A 15,854-nucleotide genomic window follows, 5' to 3' on the forward strand; every position below is an offset into this window, starting at 1 on the left:
CAACATTCAACCCAACCTCTGGCGACATGGCCTACCGAAAACCTTCAACCTCCCATAAAACACACACACACACACCGGATCATTGGAGTGACCGTGTTACTGACGCCGAAATCCTCTTGCGTATGCCAGGCGTTCAAATATTGAAACAAGTATCCCAATCATCCGCGGTCCATTGGATATGTTATGCCTTTAATATGTGTGTGTGTTTCTTTTCTTCCTTCTTAGGATGCCAGATTGAAATAAACACTCCACAGAAGCGAGGATCTATAAAATGTATTTTTAAACGTCTAAAGACGTCAATGGCGCGTGCGTCAATATATCTTAAGTTATCTGAGTATAGACTTATCCTTTTGCAACACTCCACAATCTTCAATACCAGTTGTATTGACATTTTTATATTGTTGCATTTTCACATTTTTCCTTGAACTCTGAATCGACTGAGTGAAATTACATTACATAAATATTTCTTTTAGATTTTTGCAAGCATTTCGTTGGCGTATTGTGATATTACCCTCCATAGGTGTAATAGATGAATTTTGCATCTTACCTGGATCCCTTTCAACTGGAATGTTGTTGTACAAATGTTTTTACTTGCACATGCATACAAATTTGAATACCTAATCATATTGCTATAAAATTCGCACTTTCTTTGGAATATGGGAGTTCATTCATATTGTAATGAGATCTTTACCCAAGTAAGTAAATTGTACACTACCGATTCGGATAGTTTTTTTTTTTATGTAAGAGACTTTGACCTCCTCGGTCATTCGTCTCTAGCACCGATTCGGATGGTTGAAACATGGTTCATGTTGCAAAGTACTAAGGCAAACAAACATTTCGAAAAACGTGCTTGAAGAAAGAAGTATCGTAGCCTACTATATGGGAAAATAATTTATACTACTATATTTAATAATTTATAATAAAATTTATTTCTATGATTGGTACAATTTATGCAAATTTGGCTATGTCCGCCATAATGATATCAAATATTTGAAGCACACAAAACTAATTATAGGGTAAATTATATATTAATCATAAATCAAAAATGCATGAGTTAATAAAAATGTATGAACTAAAATTAATTCAGAATACAATTTTTGTTTCTACAAAACCTTCCCTTGAAGGCATGTAGCTATTATTGATCAGTATATTGGTTGGGTATTGCATTAATACCCAATCAGATAGTAATCGCTTGGATATTTTGAAGAGTGTACTTTTATAAAATACTAATAAACATTCATTTCATTAGATGGATGGTTCAATTTTAGTTTACACCTACAAGAATATGATTATTAGTCTTACAAGGCACGTTAGACATGCCATGACGGCGTAATAACTATAGTTATCAACTGTACTAATAAAAGGCACTACGTACGAGACATTTCAACACGACGGCGAGACTTCTAGGCCATACGATTTCGATACAGGACAAGGTGACACGATACACACAGATTCTGACTGTTTTTCCGACCATCGATCCGACCTTGACGGATTTGTTTGTTTCTATCCCACAACACTAACAGTATCGAGCGTGGCGTCGTTGTCTTAAACGAAGGTCTGTTGTCTTACGTAAATCCGTCACCACATGAAACACGTACAAGGTCTTAGCCAATCTTAGCCGAGGGGCGTAGAACACTTGCAATAATATTAGGCTTTCGGTTGCTTTTGGCAGGAACATTCACCCTGTTTTTGGGATGCTCGAAGAAATAGTTAGATCAATTTCTTCTGATCTGGTGTGCAATTATTTTGCCACAGTCGCCTTGAGCACAGTGGTCCGGCGCCAGTTTTGCATCGACAGCAGCTCAAGGGTGCATAAAATGTACCAAGGACTTTGGCAGGCTCGTGAAAAACAAAGTGAGCCAGAAAACACTTGAGCAAACGGCAGGCTATTCTAGGAACCGTTTGGCGATACGATCGGAAGAGTTGCGGTACATTGACGCAATGTTGTGGATGTTTTCTTCTGAAATCTAGAATGTTCTATGTACGTGTCTAATCTATTAACACTACCATTGTTAATCAGATACACGTCTGTAACACTTTAGTATTTTATCAAAATAATGGTTTTCAAACCAAAACAGAGAATCTTTTCCTCAAAAGCCATAATTGAGAGAAACTGTTTTTGGAAAACACCTTACATACCTACAACGAGATTTAAAAAGTTTCTGTCTGTACTCTACTGTCAGGCATTCGGAAGGTACCTTAGCGGACATTGTTTTCTGCATTTCGCATGTTGCAGCCCAGAACACTATTCTGGGATTTTATCTCCATTTTCTGCAATATTATAGCTATGATTGTTACTCCTAAAGTTACTTCGGATTTCGCTAGGGAACACATCCCAGGCACCCGGACAAACACGGGCTTCAAACGTACAGCGAATCCACCTGGGACAACATTGCCGCAAGACACCACACATGTGGTAACCATTTTCTGGTGATGGAACTGTAACACCTACCGACGAAACATGGCCGAATTTTCGTGCGCCAAAGGCTTTTACTTTAAGTCGACAGAATTCTTACTTTCACTCGTATCATAATTTATTATTATGCTCCAAGGACGTGGACTATAAAGAATTGAATTAGAAATAAATGCGACAACAAAGTAATATTTAATGGTCTACGTGAAAACGACAGTTTATTTACTCTCATCTAGATCTGTCTCTCCTATTACTAATGAACTGGCTATTACTGGCCCGAAACAAGGCACGTGTCCAGCGCAGACTGGAAGGCAGTGGCCATCGCCTGGTAGGTGACGGTGACCTGGTTGATGCACGATTTCACCCGGTTGTTGGAGGCGACCACCTCAAGCTGCAGCATGGTGCGGGCCAGGACGAACTGTTGGTCAAGGTTGGCCTTGTAGATGGGGTACGCGACAGTAGACAGCTGTAAAGAGTAGGCGGGTTCACCAAACAAAACAAGACCGTGAGATTGTAAGAAAGAAGGAGGAACACTGGGCAAGGAAAGAAAGAAGGAAGAAACCTACCGATTTGAGGCAACCGTTGATTTCCTGCTTCGTGTCCGCGCGGGAGGACACGGAACCGAGCCCGGAGCAGTAGCGCACGTTGTTGGTCAGCCCTTCGTAGTTCTTGCGCATCAGCGACATGTAGTTGTTCAGGATCGAGGACACGCGGCTCAGCTGGGTGTTCTCGTTGTTCAGGCAGTCCTGAATGCGATCGGCAAACTGGTTCATCTGGTCATTAGCCGTGTTGGTGTAGCGACCGCGGCACGTACTGGCGAACGTGGACGTCGAGCGGCTGATGGTGGTCGTAAAGTAGTTGTTGGCCGTCGTTAGCGAATCGACCGCCAGGTTGACCGAGGCACTCGTCTTCGTGTTCATACAGCTACCGACGTTACCGAAGGCGCTGGCCGTCACTTGAATGTTCGCCGAAACGCTAGCCGAAAGGGTCGAACTGGCCGCGTCCAGGGCATCCGATGACGCCAGTGCATTGGTACCGATCACCGAGTCGGTGAGGAAGCTGGTCAGCGTTTGCTTGGCCGAGGTGAGCTGATTGCTCATGTCAGTGCGCAAGCTGGTGAACTTGTTGTTGTAGTCCGTAATCTTGCTCTGGATGTTGTTGCTGAACGAAGTTAGCACGGAGGAGATACTCGATCGTCGGCTTACCACCGTGTTTTCGAACTGGGCCGACGCATCGGGCAGCTGGGAATCGGAAATGGTGACATCGAGATCAAAGGGTCAGAGCGCCATTGCTTGTGGTCAAGCATCCTAACCGGAAGCCTCCCATCCCAACCCGAACTACTCACATTCACGGCAAGCACAGCCAATACGGCAAACAAGGTGTAAAAAGTCTTCATCGTGGGCGTCCCTTGTGTGTCCTGTGCGTCGTAAAGTTGGCGACTAACTGAATCCAATCAGGTACGGGTGTTAAAATGGTTTGGTAAAAAGAAAAACGCTGTTCCGTGGCCCGAACCGATATCGTTCAATCATATATGTTTGAAGAGCGTGCACACACACACACACACGCACACACATATGCTCATAAACACACACACATACACAAAAGTCTTCTGCCACTCTAGTCGGTGAGTATTCGGTTAGTAATACATTCAATCCGACATTGCAACCATTTTATAAGAGCACACATCTTGTTGGATTGAGCTCAGAGGAAGGGGGTTTCGGGGGAAGGTGGTCGGGGATGACGATATGGGATGAGGTACATCTTCGTACGAAAAGATTTGTCAACATCCCATACCAGCAGGGCGCTTGAAAGGCAATCGTTTTCCACCGTGGAACGGTTGGAGCTCTGTGGCCATCTTTTTTCTTTCCCTCAAGAACACTCGGCGGTGCGGTGGAGGTCTAATATGGGGATCACTTGTACAAATTGATCGACTAACACGAATTGCGTGTACAATCCAAAGACCTACGTCGGCTAGCAGTGCCATGGTACCGTAGGGGGCAATATCGCAATACGAGGAGCGACATGAAGAAGAGTGCTGGAGTTGAATGACGTCCATGTTTGCGACCGGCCAGTCCTTGAGGTAAGGTCTGGTGTGGGTAGAGCATCTGTTTGGGGCCAGGAGATATTTTTCAAAAATAGCGTTACATGGCTCGTATCCGATCCGCGTACTCTATGGTATATGGTATCGATCGCACCGTATAATGCGCATGGTTCTTATAATAGCAGAACCATTGCATCCAACATTCATAAGGCATGTTTTATTTACATAAATGGTACTTCAACCCCCGAGAGATCAGGCCCGGTCTTCACACGAGACTGGTAACTCGGTTTTACTGGTGGGGATTTAGACGTTATCCGTCCATCACCATTTGATTCGGGACAGTCACAATACCGGACAATCACAATATAGAACGCAGATGATGAGCTTGAGTCGAGTCGACAATTTCCAGAGCAGGATAAAGGCTTCTAGGGGCCCCAAGTATCTATAACTGCAGATCCTAAAACATAGAGCTATATGGCAATGGAAAAGAAATTTATGTTCTGGGATGTTTGTCTACACCCGCCGTACTCTACTGCTGTTACGTCATCATACTTGTTCCGGTCACTGGCCAATGCAATGCAATGACCAGCACTGGCCAGCAATTCAGGTCTAATGAGAAAATCTAGAATTGGCTGAATGAATAGCGTCAAAAAACGATTCCTTTTATAATTAGAATTTTTTTGTTAATAAAACTCCCTTACTAGAAACCTAATCGAACTTGTCTTTCATACATGCGTATGTTTTGTGCCATAACGTACGCAACTCAACATGCAACGTGTAACAGTTCGAACTCCTAGAAGCTACAGATTTTCAATCCTTCCCTAAGACATGACGGTCAGGGCAAGGTCCTATCCACAGGGATAAGCATGTGGTCCTTCAAAGTGCAGAAAGGAAGAAATTAATGACTATTTCAATGGCATACATTTTCAAGAATTCGCTGTGGGACATTCGCATTCTGCCGATTGTCTTTTTTATGTGTAGGAACTATAATGTTATGGAATGGAACTTCATGCAATAGTGAAATGTGCTTTGTAATTCTAAAGTACAGCTAAAACATTTACTCATTTTTTAGAAAACCCCCTGCTGCTGCTGCAAAAACCAGGTACTTGAGGTACTACAGCTTCGCTTGCAAATTGTTCAAGTATGTAGTTCAATCACACAAGTGGTAATACCGGTAAGTCTCTTTCTCAGCAACAATGATACTTGAAAATCTCTTACTTTATGAATGGGCCGCTTGTAAATGATTGTTCCCATCGGAATCATCCTAAACAATTGGTATGGAGTGACTATGTTTTCCTGACTGAATACTGATTAGATAAAGTAGCAAATAATAGTGACCTTACAGTGTTTCGCAACGATCAGCGTTTCGTTTGCACAATTACGGTAGAACAGTAAAATAGTGATGCGGAAGCTATTATCACATTTTGGACGAATTTACCTAATTTGGCAAACTAACCTTGGTTAGTTATTACTGAATAACTAAGATTATTACTGCGTAACTTGTTGTCTCTTCTTCGAACCAATGTTTTGCTGATGAATGAGGGTAGAGCAATAAGGTCGGTTAGAAATTAGAAAAGTTAGGATGACATACAGCAAGATAACATTTTTCTTTGAAGCCAAGCCGGGAGTAATAAGCTTGGTTTCTGAGCAATCTTTTGGCCATAATGTTAACACTAATCTTTGTCTTTTGCATAAAAACTAGCAAAATTTTAATCAAAAAATGCCATTTAAAAAGCGACCCTCCGACGCATAAAACCTTCAGGTGCACGATGGAGCGAAGCCGGGATAAAAATCAAAAATTCATTTTTGGATTTCAGAAAAATGAGATATGTTTTCTTAAACTACAAGATGAAACTAAGAAATGACCCAAAAACTAGAGCCTCTGTTCTTCCAGGTTCTGAGAAACAGCCCGTCAAAGTCAAGACTTGTGAAAATATTGCTTGAAAAATTGAAAAAAATCCATCAACTTTGAAAGTCTGTAACTCCTATAATAATGGCCGGAATCGAATTTCAAGCACAGTTTTGGAAAGGTATATTATCCTGCTTTAAAATTGTTGACAGTTTAAGTAAATTGAAATTGAATGTCACAAAATATTAAGCATTGTTTCCCAAAACTCCTGGAAAATTTTTCAATTTTCTGTTTTTAACCTTACGCCATCGCTAAGGATTGTGAAAGATTGTAATATGATGCATACCCACTTATAGCCTAGAATGTTTTGTAACAATAAATGATAGTTTTTTTTGCGCATACGCGCGCATCTTTACGTCATTCTGTACTTTATATGTGAAGCTTATAGTTTATCACCTACTAGGCGTCTCCATCATGCCATATGAAGCATCATGTGTGGTAAGAAATATATGAAATTCTCATTCAATGAAATATAGGTCGATGATCGTATCGTAAAAATGTGAAGCAGGGTAGTGGTTGAACATCACGTAAAAGGGGAAAGACAAGCCAAGTCAATAACAAAGAATGAAATTTGGTTTGGTTTGCTTTGAATGCATTAGGTCGCTTTTTCTTGTTCTACAGCTCACAAAACCATTTTTTCATACCCAAAATTCCAATTAATAATGTACCCTACACTAACATTTTGTTCTGTTTGTACCCTTACCTGTAAAAGTTTAAGTTAATATTCAAGAGTTGGTGAATCACACTGCGTGTAGAATAATTGAAATGTAAAAAGCAGAAATCTTGCGGCACCTTTCATCATCTTTGTGTGATTCACTAAGCGTCGTATTATTGAGCTCGTGAGGCATTGACGGATCTAGTGAACACAGCATTTACAATCAACTGTTTCATGGTTCAGGAAAAAATACTGCATGAGACAGTGATTAGCTAGTATCAGCGTTAACGCCTATCCGTCTTTCGTTCATTAGTGACAATTCAGATATCATCTGGATAAACTTGATGCCCCAAAGTGTTGGTTCTGCTGGCCAATTGTGATCAAGTTTGCGAAAGATTGAAAAGAAAAAGTTATACAAATAGTATAGTATGAAATCAAAAGCCAAATAACCAGGTTAGTTCCTTATACAATCCAGCTAAATAAAACAAGTTATGTGACGGTAAATTATTCATTTTACATGAGTTGAATTGATGGAAAAATTATGGCATATTTAACCGACGCTATGTATACGCAAACATGTTGTATGTATGGAGCAAAACTAACAGAAATGAACAGTGTAGAGCACTTATAAAATGGATTTATTCCAAATCCTGAGAATTTATCTTATGTTGGATGAGATTTTTCGAATGCTTCACATTTCGTACAGAATTGAATTTAAAAAAACGGAAGGTTACTAAAAATTATAAAAACATGTACAATGGTCAAAAAACATTGTATTGGAAAAGATGTACAAGGAATTTGGTGTTAAAGTAGATGAACCAAGGTGAATGGGTGGAAATAGTACGACGGGAAATGTCTGTCGTCGGGCTTTTTCAAACATAGAAAAATTGAGCGGTATTTTGCAAATAGAAACAGAACTTATAGAAAGGATTCGAAATATTTTAATAGCCATCAACTGTAAATGAGCAAGGTCCATTGGGATCCTTAGGAGAGGAAGCAGCACAAGGTGGAAATAAAATATACAGAAGGGATAGAAGAGAACACGTCCGTAAAATGTAACGAGAATTCAATGTTAAAGACATTTTTATGAGAGCATTCTGTTATTTAAATTTAAAAAAAATTAAATTTAAATAAAACTTTCAGAATGTTTTTATTCTTCGTTGATTACAGCTCCTCAAATAGTAACAGACCCTTGCCAATTCAAAACCAAGAATATGATGGTACAAGCTCAGAACAGTTCAGAAGTTATGTCCACGTTAGATGCTTTAAATATCAATTATTTTCCAGATAACAATATTTGGAATAAAAGTTTTTTGTAAATTTAGTTTGTTTTATATCAAACTAAATAAAATCTTTAAGTTAATATAAAAAAAAGATTGAAAAAATAATGCACCCATAGAAAAATCCAAAAATATGAGGTTTTTGCAGCGCCACCTGGCGGGATTGTCCAGAAACATCATAATTCCGTGTAATATAATAATATTACACGATATTACAATGAAAAAATTGCAAAACATTTGATTCTGAATTTTATCCCGGCAATTTGCTCTTTTCGCTCCATAGTGAGGTGGCATGAATAATTAGTACGGTAAAAACAAAAACAGTGATAAAAATGTTAATTTTTTTTATTATGCGTGCTGCCAGTATGTCTATATAACACTTTTCGACACTGTTTCAGTTCACTTCGGAGTTCTTCACGAGGTGCGTGCCACAGTTTAACACACTTAATTTTACGGAGAGTTTAGTACGGAAATTTCCTTGAGAAACGCGAATCTGTGGATCTTTCCAAGCAGCCGGTGGGCCTCCCCCAGTTTGAAGCACTTCACAAGCAATCAATCGACGCTATCGATGCCGCTAATTCTTTTTAAGCCTGTCACTTCTATTGGACAGCCTCTTATCAATTGACGAAGCACTACGAAAAGCTCATTCCATCATTAGCGCACGCTGGAGTATCTCACCGTATCGAAAGTGATAGTAAAAGATTACGCTATCAGCAATTTGTTGTGCTTGTAAACCGCTGCCAGTCCGGGTTGTGTCTTCCAGCTGACGGTGTGGAAGACTAGTTCCTTCCCATTGGCCGACCGAAGTGGGAGGTTTTTCGGGGACAAGTTTAGTTGCGAGTTCGTTAGTATTTTTCCACTCCCCAAGTCACATGATGGGGTACCGTTTGCTGCTGGTGGCCAGTTGCCTGATTGGAGGTATCTTGGCATTGCCGGTGGATCCCAAACAGTCGGAGCTGAAAGACTTTACCTTCGATGAAATCATTCCGAACCAGTTTGGTTTGAGGGGATTCAACGGAACCTGGCTATCCGGGAGCGAGCTACTCTACCGCGAACCATCGACCGGGAACTATGTGAAGCTGAACGTCGACAATGGGGAGAGTTCCGTGCTGCTCTCCAGTGATGCATTGGTAAGGTCCACGCCGACGTCCAGGTTCTCCTGGTTTGTTCTGAGTTTATAAACAGTCGAATGTTCTTTTCTCATCGCTAGAGTGGATTTAGAGGAGCCTCGGTGCAGATGATCAGGCCGGACTTCACGAAAGTACTCGTCCGATACGATGTCCGAACGGTAAGGTATTTGGAACTGCCTCTGAACGAACGAAAATAAAGTATTCTTCTGTTTTGCTTTAGGTCTTTAGACATTCCTCGCTTTCGAAGTATGCCATTTACGATACATTGACGAGGTAAGTGCAGTTCAACTAATAAAATGTCATTTCTCAGTCCTCAGTAGGCCATTAAACCTGGTCGTACAATGGGAGTACCATCACGAATGACTTTAATCAATAGTTACTTGGCTGTTTCACTTCATTGGCGTTAGAACCATTGTTCCATCGATTGTTTACCTTCATATTTGTTTTAATATCCTGTAATGGTTTTCTTTCCGTCTAGTGAGACCTACCATGTCGCTAATCAGGAAGAGGTATCAATCTGCATTCTTGCACCCACCGGCCAGAGCTTGGCCTACGTGAAAGACAACAACGTCTACTACCGAGCTAGTCTGTTGGATGCGACGGAGCTGTCCCTCACCGAGGACGGCGTTCCGGGCATCATCTACAATGGCATCCCGGATTGGGTGTACGAGGAGGAAGTGTTCGGTACCGATGCGACTCTCTGGTTCTCGCCGGACGGCCAACGGCTAGCGATGGCGAGCTTCGACGATCGGGAGGTGAAAGAGTTTTCCTATCACGTCTACGGCAGCCCGGACGATCCGGACAACCAGTACCCGGAGGAACTGCGCATCCGCTACCCGAAGGTGAACACCACCAACCCGATCGTGCATCTGCGCGTGAAGAACCTAGCCGCCGATACAAACACCCCGTGGGTTGAGCTACCTGCCCCGGTAGCGATCGTCAGTGAGGATCACGTCCTTGGCACGGTGAACTGGGTCAGCTCGAGTGTGGTCGGTGCCATCTGGACCAATCGGCGGCAAAACATTGCCACGTTCCAGAAGTGTCAGGCGGACGATGGCGCGTGCAACGAAGAGATCCGCTTCGATAGACCTCACGGATGGTACGATCTGTACACGCCGGTGTGCTATGGAACCGGTGAAAGCGCCCGGTGCTTCCTGATGGGAGAGAACAATGGATGGCGCTCGATTCTGGAGCTGGGCGGAACGGCAGGGGTGCAAACACGCACCCCGGAACGTTTTACCGTGTCCTCGATCAATGGATACGATCAGCAGACGGGAGATATCTTCTACACGGCGGTTCCAGCCAGTGCACCGCACCATCGTCATGTTTACCGGAACGAGGAGTGCCTGACCTGTGATCTGCGCGATGTGGACTCGATTGCGTGTAACTTTGCTAGCGTGTCGTTCAGCTCGGATTTGTCCTATATGGCTGCAACCTGCTCAGGACCGACACCATCTTACACGCAGATCTTCCGCACCAGCGATCGACAGCTAGTGCTTGACTGGGAAGCGAACCGGGAGCGACGCGAGCAGCTCAAGCAGTACAAAAAGGTTCAGGTGCGATTCCTGCGCGTGCCAGTTGGAGACGGTTCGTTTATGGCCTCCGTACGTCTATACCTTCCGCCAGAGATCGACTTCGAGGGTGCAACCACTACCGAGAAGTACCCGATGGTGGTGTACGTGTACGCGGGTCCAAACTCGGTAGGCGTCACTGCCAGCTTTAGTATCGGGTTCGGAAGCTATATGGCCACCACCAAGCGAACCATCTACGCTCAAATCGATGGTCGCGGCACGGGCAACCAAGGTTACGAGTTCCTGTTCCTCATCAACAACCGACTTGGCACGTACGAAATGGAAGACCAGATTGCGGTAGCCCAGTATCTTCAGCAGACGTACAGCTTCATCGATCCAGCTCGGACCGGTATCTGGGGCTCAAGCTACGGCGGTTATGCGACCGCAATGACACTCGAAAAGGATCACGAACAAGTGTACCGTTGCGGTATCTCGGTCGCTCCGGTTACCTCTTGGATGTTCTATGGTAAGCACTTGACCCCCTTACCTCTAGCACTTTACCAAGTCGCTAACCAATCTCTAATACGATACAGATTCCATCTACACCGAGCGCTACATGGGCCGGCCGACGGACAATGCGATCGGATACAATCAGAGCGACATCAGCAGCTTCACCGAGGAGCTGAAGAATCATCTTTTCCTGCTGATTCACGGCACCGCCGACGATAACGTGCACTATCAGCAGTCGATGGTGTTCGTGAGGGCCCTACTGGACCATGACGTAGACTTCGAGCAGATGGTACGTACCGCGATATATTACGTTGCACAATGCCACTGGACAGGTTAACAATGGGAGTGGCTTGTCAAACCAAACAATGGAGGCACTGGTTTATCTACTAACACGCATCTCCTCCTACAGACGTACCCGGACGAGGCACACTCTCTGTCGGGCGTACAGCGCCATCTTTATCACACGATGGATCAATTCTGGGATCGTTGCTTCGCGTAATGGCTTACCGATGTGGTATCCGCATCCTGGTAGAACCAATGAGTGACTCGTTTCATAGCAACGATATGAAACAATTGTGTATTAAATACCCAGGTTTTGGGTAACTTTCTATTGCGAACAAACAGAATGTGTGGTTTAATGCTGAATCCGAAAGTTCAATTGAAAGTTACAGATAATAATAGGATTAGCTGTTGTTTTTTTGTTTAATTAATTTTCGATGGATTAACAATTATTAATTAATTAATTTTCGATGGATAAACTTTTCATAACTTGTTCGTTGTATTTAAAATATATACTTGACCATCACGAATTGTTATACATACGTTGTTTTCCCCAATTTACATAGATCCTATTCTATGGCTACCTTAGATGGAATGGGTGGAGCACCTTCCAGCTTCCACCTCGTCACGGAGAAATAAAATGCTAGTACCAGTCCGATCAGGCCAATCGCGCCTATACCATACGAAACGTACACGCCGATGTCCGGAAGCAGTAATATCAGCTGAAAAAAGGGAGGTGATAGAATAACACTATGCTATACAAGGACTACTGTCTCTTATTGTACCTTAATGTCATCAGCTAGATCTTCCGTGATAGTAGCCGTTTGCCGGAACCAAAGAACCGGTAGCATGACGTCAGGGATGCCATTGAGGAGACTAAAATGAATGGGCATAGACTAAATGTTGATGCCAGCTGTCGATGTAGCGTGCTACTCAGGCATTTACTTACGTAATTCCATAGTTCCGGAGATTCAGATTGATCTGCAGCTGAGCCTTTACGTTCAGTGGCACCCCGGTGTATGGTTCCAGCTCCATCACGAATCGATGCTCTTCCTCGTTCGGCTCCATGCCGCTAACGGCGTTCAGGTAGCTCTCGTTGGCAAGATAGAAGTGGGGAAATGAGACCGTTGCCGGGGCACCGAATTTACAGCGGGACACATCCATCGCTCCATTGTCCAGTACCGGGCAGCTCGCTTCGTCCTCCGCCGTACACTGGCAGGCCGTCTCCTCGTAGTGCACACCGTTGTCGAACACCCGATCGTTCCCGTACCAGCGCAGTCCTTTGATGCCGAACCGCTCCACCTCGTCCAGGTACTCCAACGTGACCGCACTGCACACGTCCGGTGCGAAGACACTCACGTTCGGTGGGTTCCCCCGTAGGTTTCCGAACGGAGGCCACGCCTCGCCGGTCGTCCCAAACACCTGACCACACCGGCCGCGATAGTAATCGGTAGTGTTCGCCCCGTTCCAGAGCCGCATGACACCGGTGTTCTGGACGTGGTCCTTGCCCGTCCCGACGGTGAACGTACCGTCATACGTTTCGCTTTCATTGCGCCCGAAGAACCAACCAAACTTATCGTACGGTGGTAGGTCGATGGGAGGCAGCGCACCCGGAGGCAATACGGCTAGCAAGGACAGCAGACTGGTCAGAAGATTATCGTCGTAGCCATCGAACATCATTTCGCGAACTAGAACGTTGTAGAAGGGGCTGGTAGCGAGTGCATTCAGCATGATGATGCTGTCGATCAATGGCAGGAATTCCGGTTCGTTGCGTAACGCATAACCAACGGTCTAATGGGTGAGAAAATAAGAATTTTATCGAACACATTGGATACATTGTAACAGTTATGAGGGCCCAGTATTTAGAGTTACCACCAACATTTCAAGTCTCTCCAATCTAAAGAACGGTTGGTTAGACTCCTCTTTAGACATGAGACCTCTACACCTACCAAAAGGACCGGATTGATCGTTACGACGCGGTCGTTCTCGTAGTCACCGACCGACTTTTCCGGCACGTAGTGCCAGATGCGCCGCTGTTGAAAGGTCAGCAAATCCTCGTCCTCGCTCCACGTCAGGTTGACCCGCTCGTGCCGTTCGAGGAACGTGTACGGACCGAGCTGCTCGAGGTGCGGCTTGTAGTTCTCCTGCCGGTAGTCGTCGGCATTCGTCCAGTTCCAGAGGTACAGCTCCAGGTACATATCGATCGGAGGATCATACCAATTGTCGTACAGTTCGGTGCCCGGCACGAGCACGAACTCGCTTTTCGCAATCTGCCATACTAGCGCCGGCCACAGGAACCCGAGGCCCAGCGCGAACACACACACAGCAGTCGCGCTGCCTAGCGCACAAAGTCGCTTGTTCGTTGGTGAACAGTTTGAGCAGCATGCCATGGTTTCCGGTGCAAAGGACACTACCACCGTCGAATAAAGTACGCACGTGTAGCGCAGGCTGTAGATTAGCGGTAGTTAATCAGAGAATGAAGAATGCATTGGCAGCAATAAATTTTGATAAGATTTCACAATTTCTCATTCTCCTCCAAATCGTTAAGGATGCTTATCGAAGCAATGGATTTGAACAATCGGTAAAACCACCCTCTAGCAACCTATTAGGACTACCCCAATCCACCTTCAACTGCCAAGTGTCCAAAGCTGAGGAATGAAATCATGTGTCAATTTTTTAACAGAACAAGGTATAACAACACATCAATCAAAGTAGCCATTGGACTAGTTTCATTTCGACACTACTTGTTGGCATGACATTTTGCTCACGTGTATCTTGTTTCTGTGCCATTGGTATTAATTGTATATGAAAAAAAATAAATCAGCAAAGTAAACTACTCGAATCAACCCGACAGCTAGCAATGAATTCTGAAGCAACACTTTCCAGTTCAGAAGTATTTCGCGTAGCGTGCGATTGGTTGTATAGCTTACTATGTTGTTTTTTACGAAATTAACCAGCATTTTCTAAATTTTAGTGTCACTTTCTCGATCATTTATGAGCTTGGTCAGTCGGTTCCATCACTCACTGCAGTCTGCTCGTATGAGCCGATGGTAAAAATCCATGTAAACGTTATTCCTTTTACACAAAACAATCAAACTCAAGCATCTGGACACAAGTTATTTAGTACCTTTTTTTCTTGCGGAGAACCACCTCAGAGGGCAGTTGGATCTTTACTGAGTTGGGCCAAAGCCGTTGCGACCCATCTAATCCTCCTGCATGCCCTACGGCAACACAAATCCTAGTATTCAGCCGGCCAATCGCGGCACCGACCACAGACTTTGGGGCTACATGCTGCTGCGGGGCAAAACTATGGCCCACCTCGCCAATCGATAATCAATCGACCAATTTCCATTGTCCAATCGCCGCCTAATCTAAATCCGTTGATCATCACATGATATGACCCGTAAGCAACAAGATAAGCGGGTGTGAGATCGCGTGGGCGATGCAGCCGTTCGCCAGGTGCAATGTTTTACCTTGAATTGGTAAGATTAGGAATTTTATAACCTGCCGGATGAATGTCCTGTGATGCAATTGGGGAGTCGCAATCTTTGGTATAAGATTTGGTTCACACCACGACGAAATGCATTTCGAAGTTCTTAGGAATAATGTTTTGTTTTTGGACGGTCAAACTCGTTTGAATTCGCGGGCCACATTTCCTCCCAATCTTCTTAGCAGTCAATCGTGATTAATCGTGATTTTAGTTTAGATTCAGTTGATGTTGTGTAAGTATTTATCGTGAAACTAAATGTGTCCCAAAGATCGATAAAATATTTGAGGTTAATTCAGTAGTTACTTAAGCTAGCTTTTGTAAGTTTTACTTTTAGATTCCTATCATGTGATACGAGCGGTTATTGACTGGAGACAGCATCTTCAACCATTTAAAACGGTGAACAGAAAGAACTCCGTCGGAAGCGCATCGAATGCATGGAATCATCTTCCTACTTCTACCGAAATCATATAATGTTTATTCAAACATATTTTGCAATTCAACACTAGTGTGCTTTTTTATCCAGTATCAAAAACTTTCCATGCATTGTTATAAAAAACTTGTACATTCCAGATTATCTTAAGATCTTTTATTAATTATTGAACTTTTTATTATGAAATTTACACTTAGATGTTGCTG

General features: G+C 43.6%; 3 protein-coding genes across 3 annotated transcripts; 1 reads left to right on the plus strand and 2 right to left on the minus strand.

Moving 5' to 3' along the window:
- Nucleotides 1–2,681: 2,681 nt before the first annotated feature.
- Nucleotides 2,682–3,809, minus strand: LOC131264115 (uncharacterized). The gene is made up of 3 exons (XM_058266404.1): nucleotides 3,759–3,809; nucleotides 2,980–3,654; nucleotides 2,682–2,879 (listed from the first exon to the last, which is right to left on the minus strand). The coding sequence occupies exons 1-3, from the start codon at nucleotides 3,807–3,809 to the stop codon at nucleotides 2,682–2,684; spliced, it is 924 nt and encodes a 307-aa protein (XP_058122387.1).
- A 5,361-nt stretch (nucleotides 3,810–9,170) lies between these two features.
- LOC131265394 (venom dipeptidyl peptidase 4) lies at nucleotides 9,171–12,060 on the plus strand. The gene is made up of 6 exons (XM_058267653.1): nucleotides 9,171–9,428; nucleotides 9,509–9,586; nucleotides 9,649–9,701; nucleotides 9,907–11,465; nucleotides 11,533–11,738; nucleotides 11,859–12,060. Exons 1-6 carry the CDS (start codon nucleotides 9,171–9,173, stop codon nucleotides 11,946–11,948), a joined length of 2,244 nt encoding a protein of 747 aa, XP_058123636.1. The 3' UTR covers nucleotides 11,949–12,060.
- A 149-nt stretch (nucleotides 12,061–12,209) lies between these two features.
- On the minus strand, nucleotides 12,210–14,118 carry LOC131261856 (protein croquemort-like). The gene is made up of 4 exons (XM_058263701.1): nucleotides 13,678–14,118; nucleotides 12,678–13,519; nucleotides 12,514–12,604; nucleotides 12,210–12,450 (listed from the first exon to the last, which is right to left on the minus strand). The coding sequence occupies exons 1-4, from the start codon at nucleotides 14,116–14,118 to the stop codon at nucleotides 12,298–12,300; spliced, it is 1,527 nt and encodes a 508-aa protein (XP_058119684.1). The 3' UTR covers nucleotides 12,210–12,297.
- Between the last annotated feature and the right edge of the window lie 1,736 nt (nucleotides 14,119–15,854).

This window comes from Anopheles coustani, chromosome 2, assembly GCF_943734705.1.
Source record: "Anopheles coustani chromosome 2, idAnoCousDA_361_x.2, whole genome shotgun sequence".
NCBI classification, from domain to species: Eukaryota; Metazoa; Arthropoda; class Insecta; order Diptera; family Culicidae; genus Anopheles; species Anopheles coustani.

Excerpts from the sequence above, each read along its gene's own strand:
- LOC131264115 (XM_058266404.1), bottom strand. The coding sequence starts at position 3,809 with ATGAAGACTTTTTACACCTTGTTTGCCGTATTGGCTGTGCTTGCCGTG. Across the intron at positions 3,655-3,758 it reads TGGCTGTGCTTGCCGTGAAT|CTGCCCGATGCGTCGGCCCA; the intron begins GTGAGTAGTTCG and ends TCCGATTCCCAG. Across the intron at positions 2,880-2,979 it reads TCAACGGTTGCCTCAAATCG|CTGTCTACTGTCGCGTACCC; the intron begins GTAGGTTTCTTC and ends TACTCTTTACAG.
- LOC131265394 (XM_058267653.1), top strand. The coding sequence starts at position 9,171 with ATGATGGGGTACCGTTTGCTGCTGGTGGCCAGTTGCCTGATTGGAGGT. Across the intron at positions 11,466-11,532 it reads TACCTCTTGGATGTTCTATG|ATTCCATCTACACCGAGCGC; the intron begins GTAAGCACTTGA and ends AATACGATACAG. Across the intron at positions 11,739-11,858 it reads ACGTAGACTTCGAGCAGATG|ACGTACCCGGACGAGGCACA; the intron begins GTACGTACCGCG and ends CTCCTCCTACAG.
- LOC131261856 (XM_058263701.1), bottom strand. The coding sequence starts at position 14,118 with ATGGCATGCTGCTCAAACTGTTCACCAACGAACAAGCGACTTTGTGCG. Across the intron at positions 13,520-13,677 it reads CGATCAATCCGGTCCTTTTG|ACCGTTGGTTATGCGTTACG; the intron begins GTAGGTGTAGAG and ends CTCACCCATTAG. Across the intron at positions 12,605-12,677 it reads CTCCGGAACTATGGAATTAC|TCTCCTCAATGGCATCCCTG; the intron begins GTAAGTAAATGC and ends CATTCATTTTAG.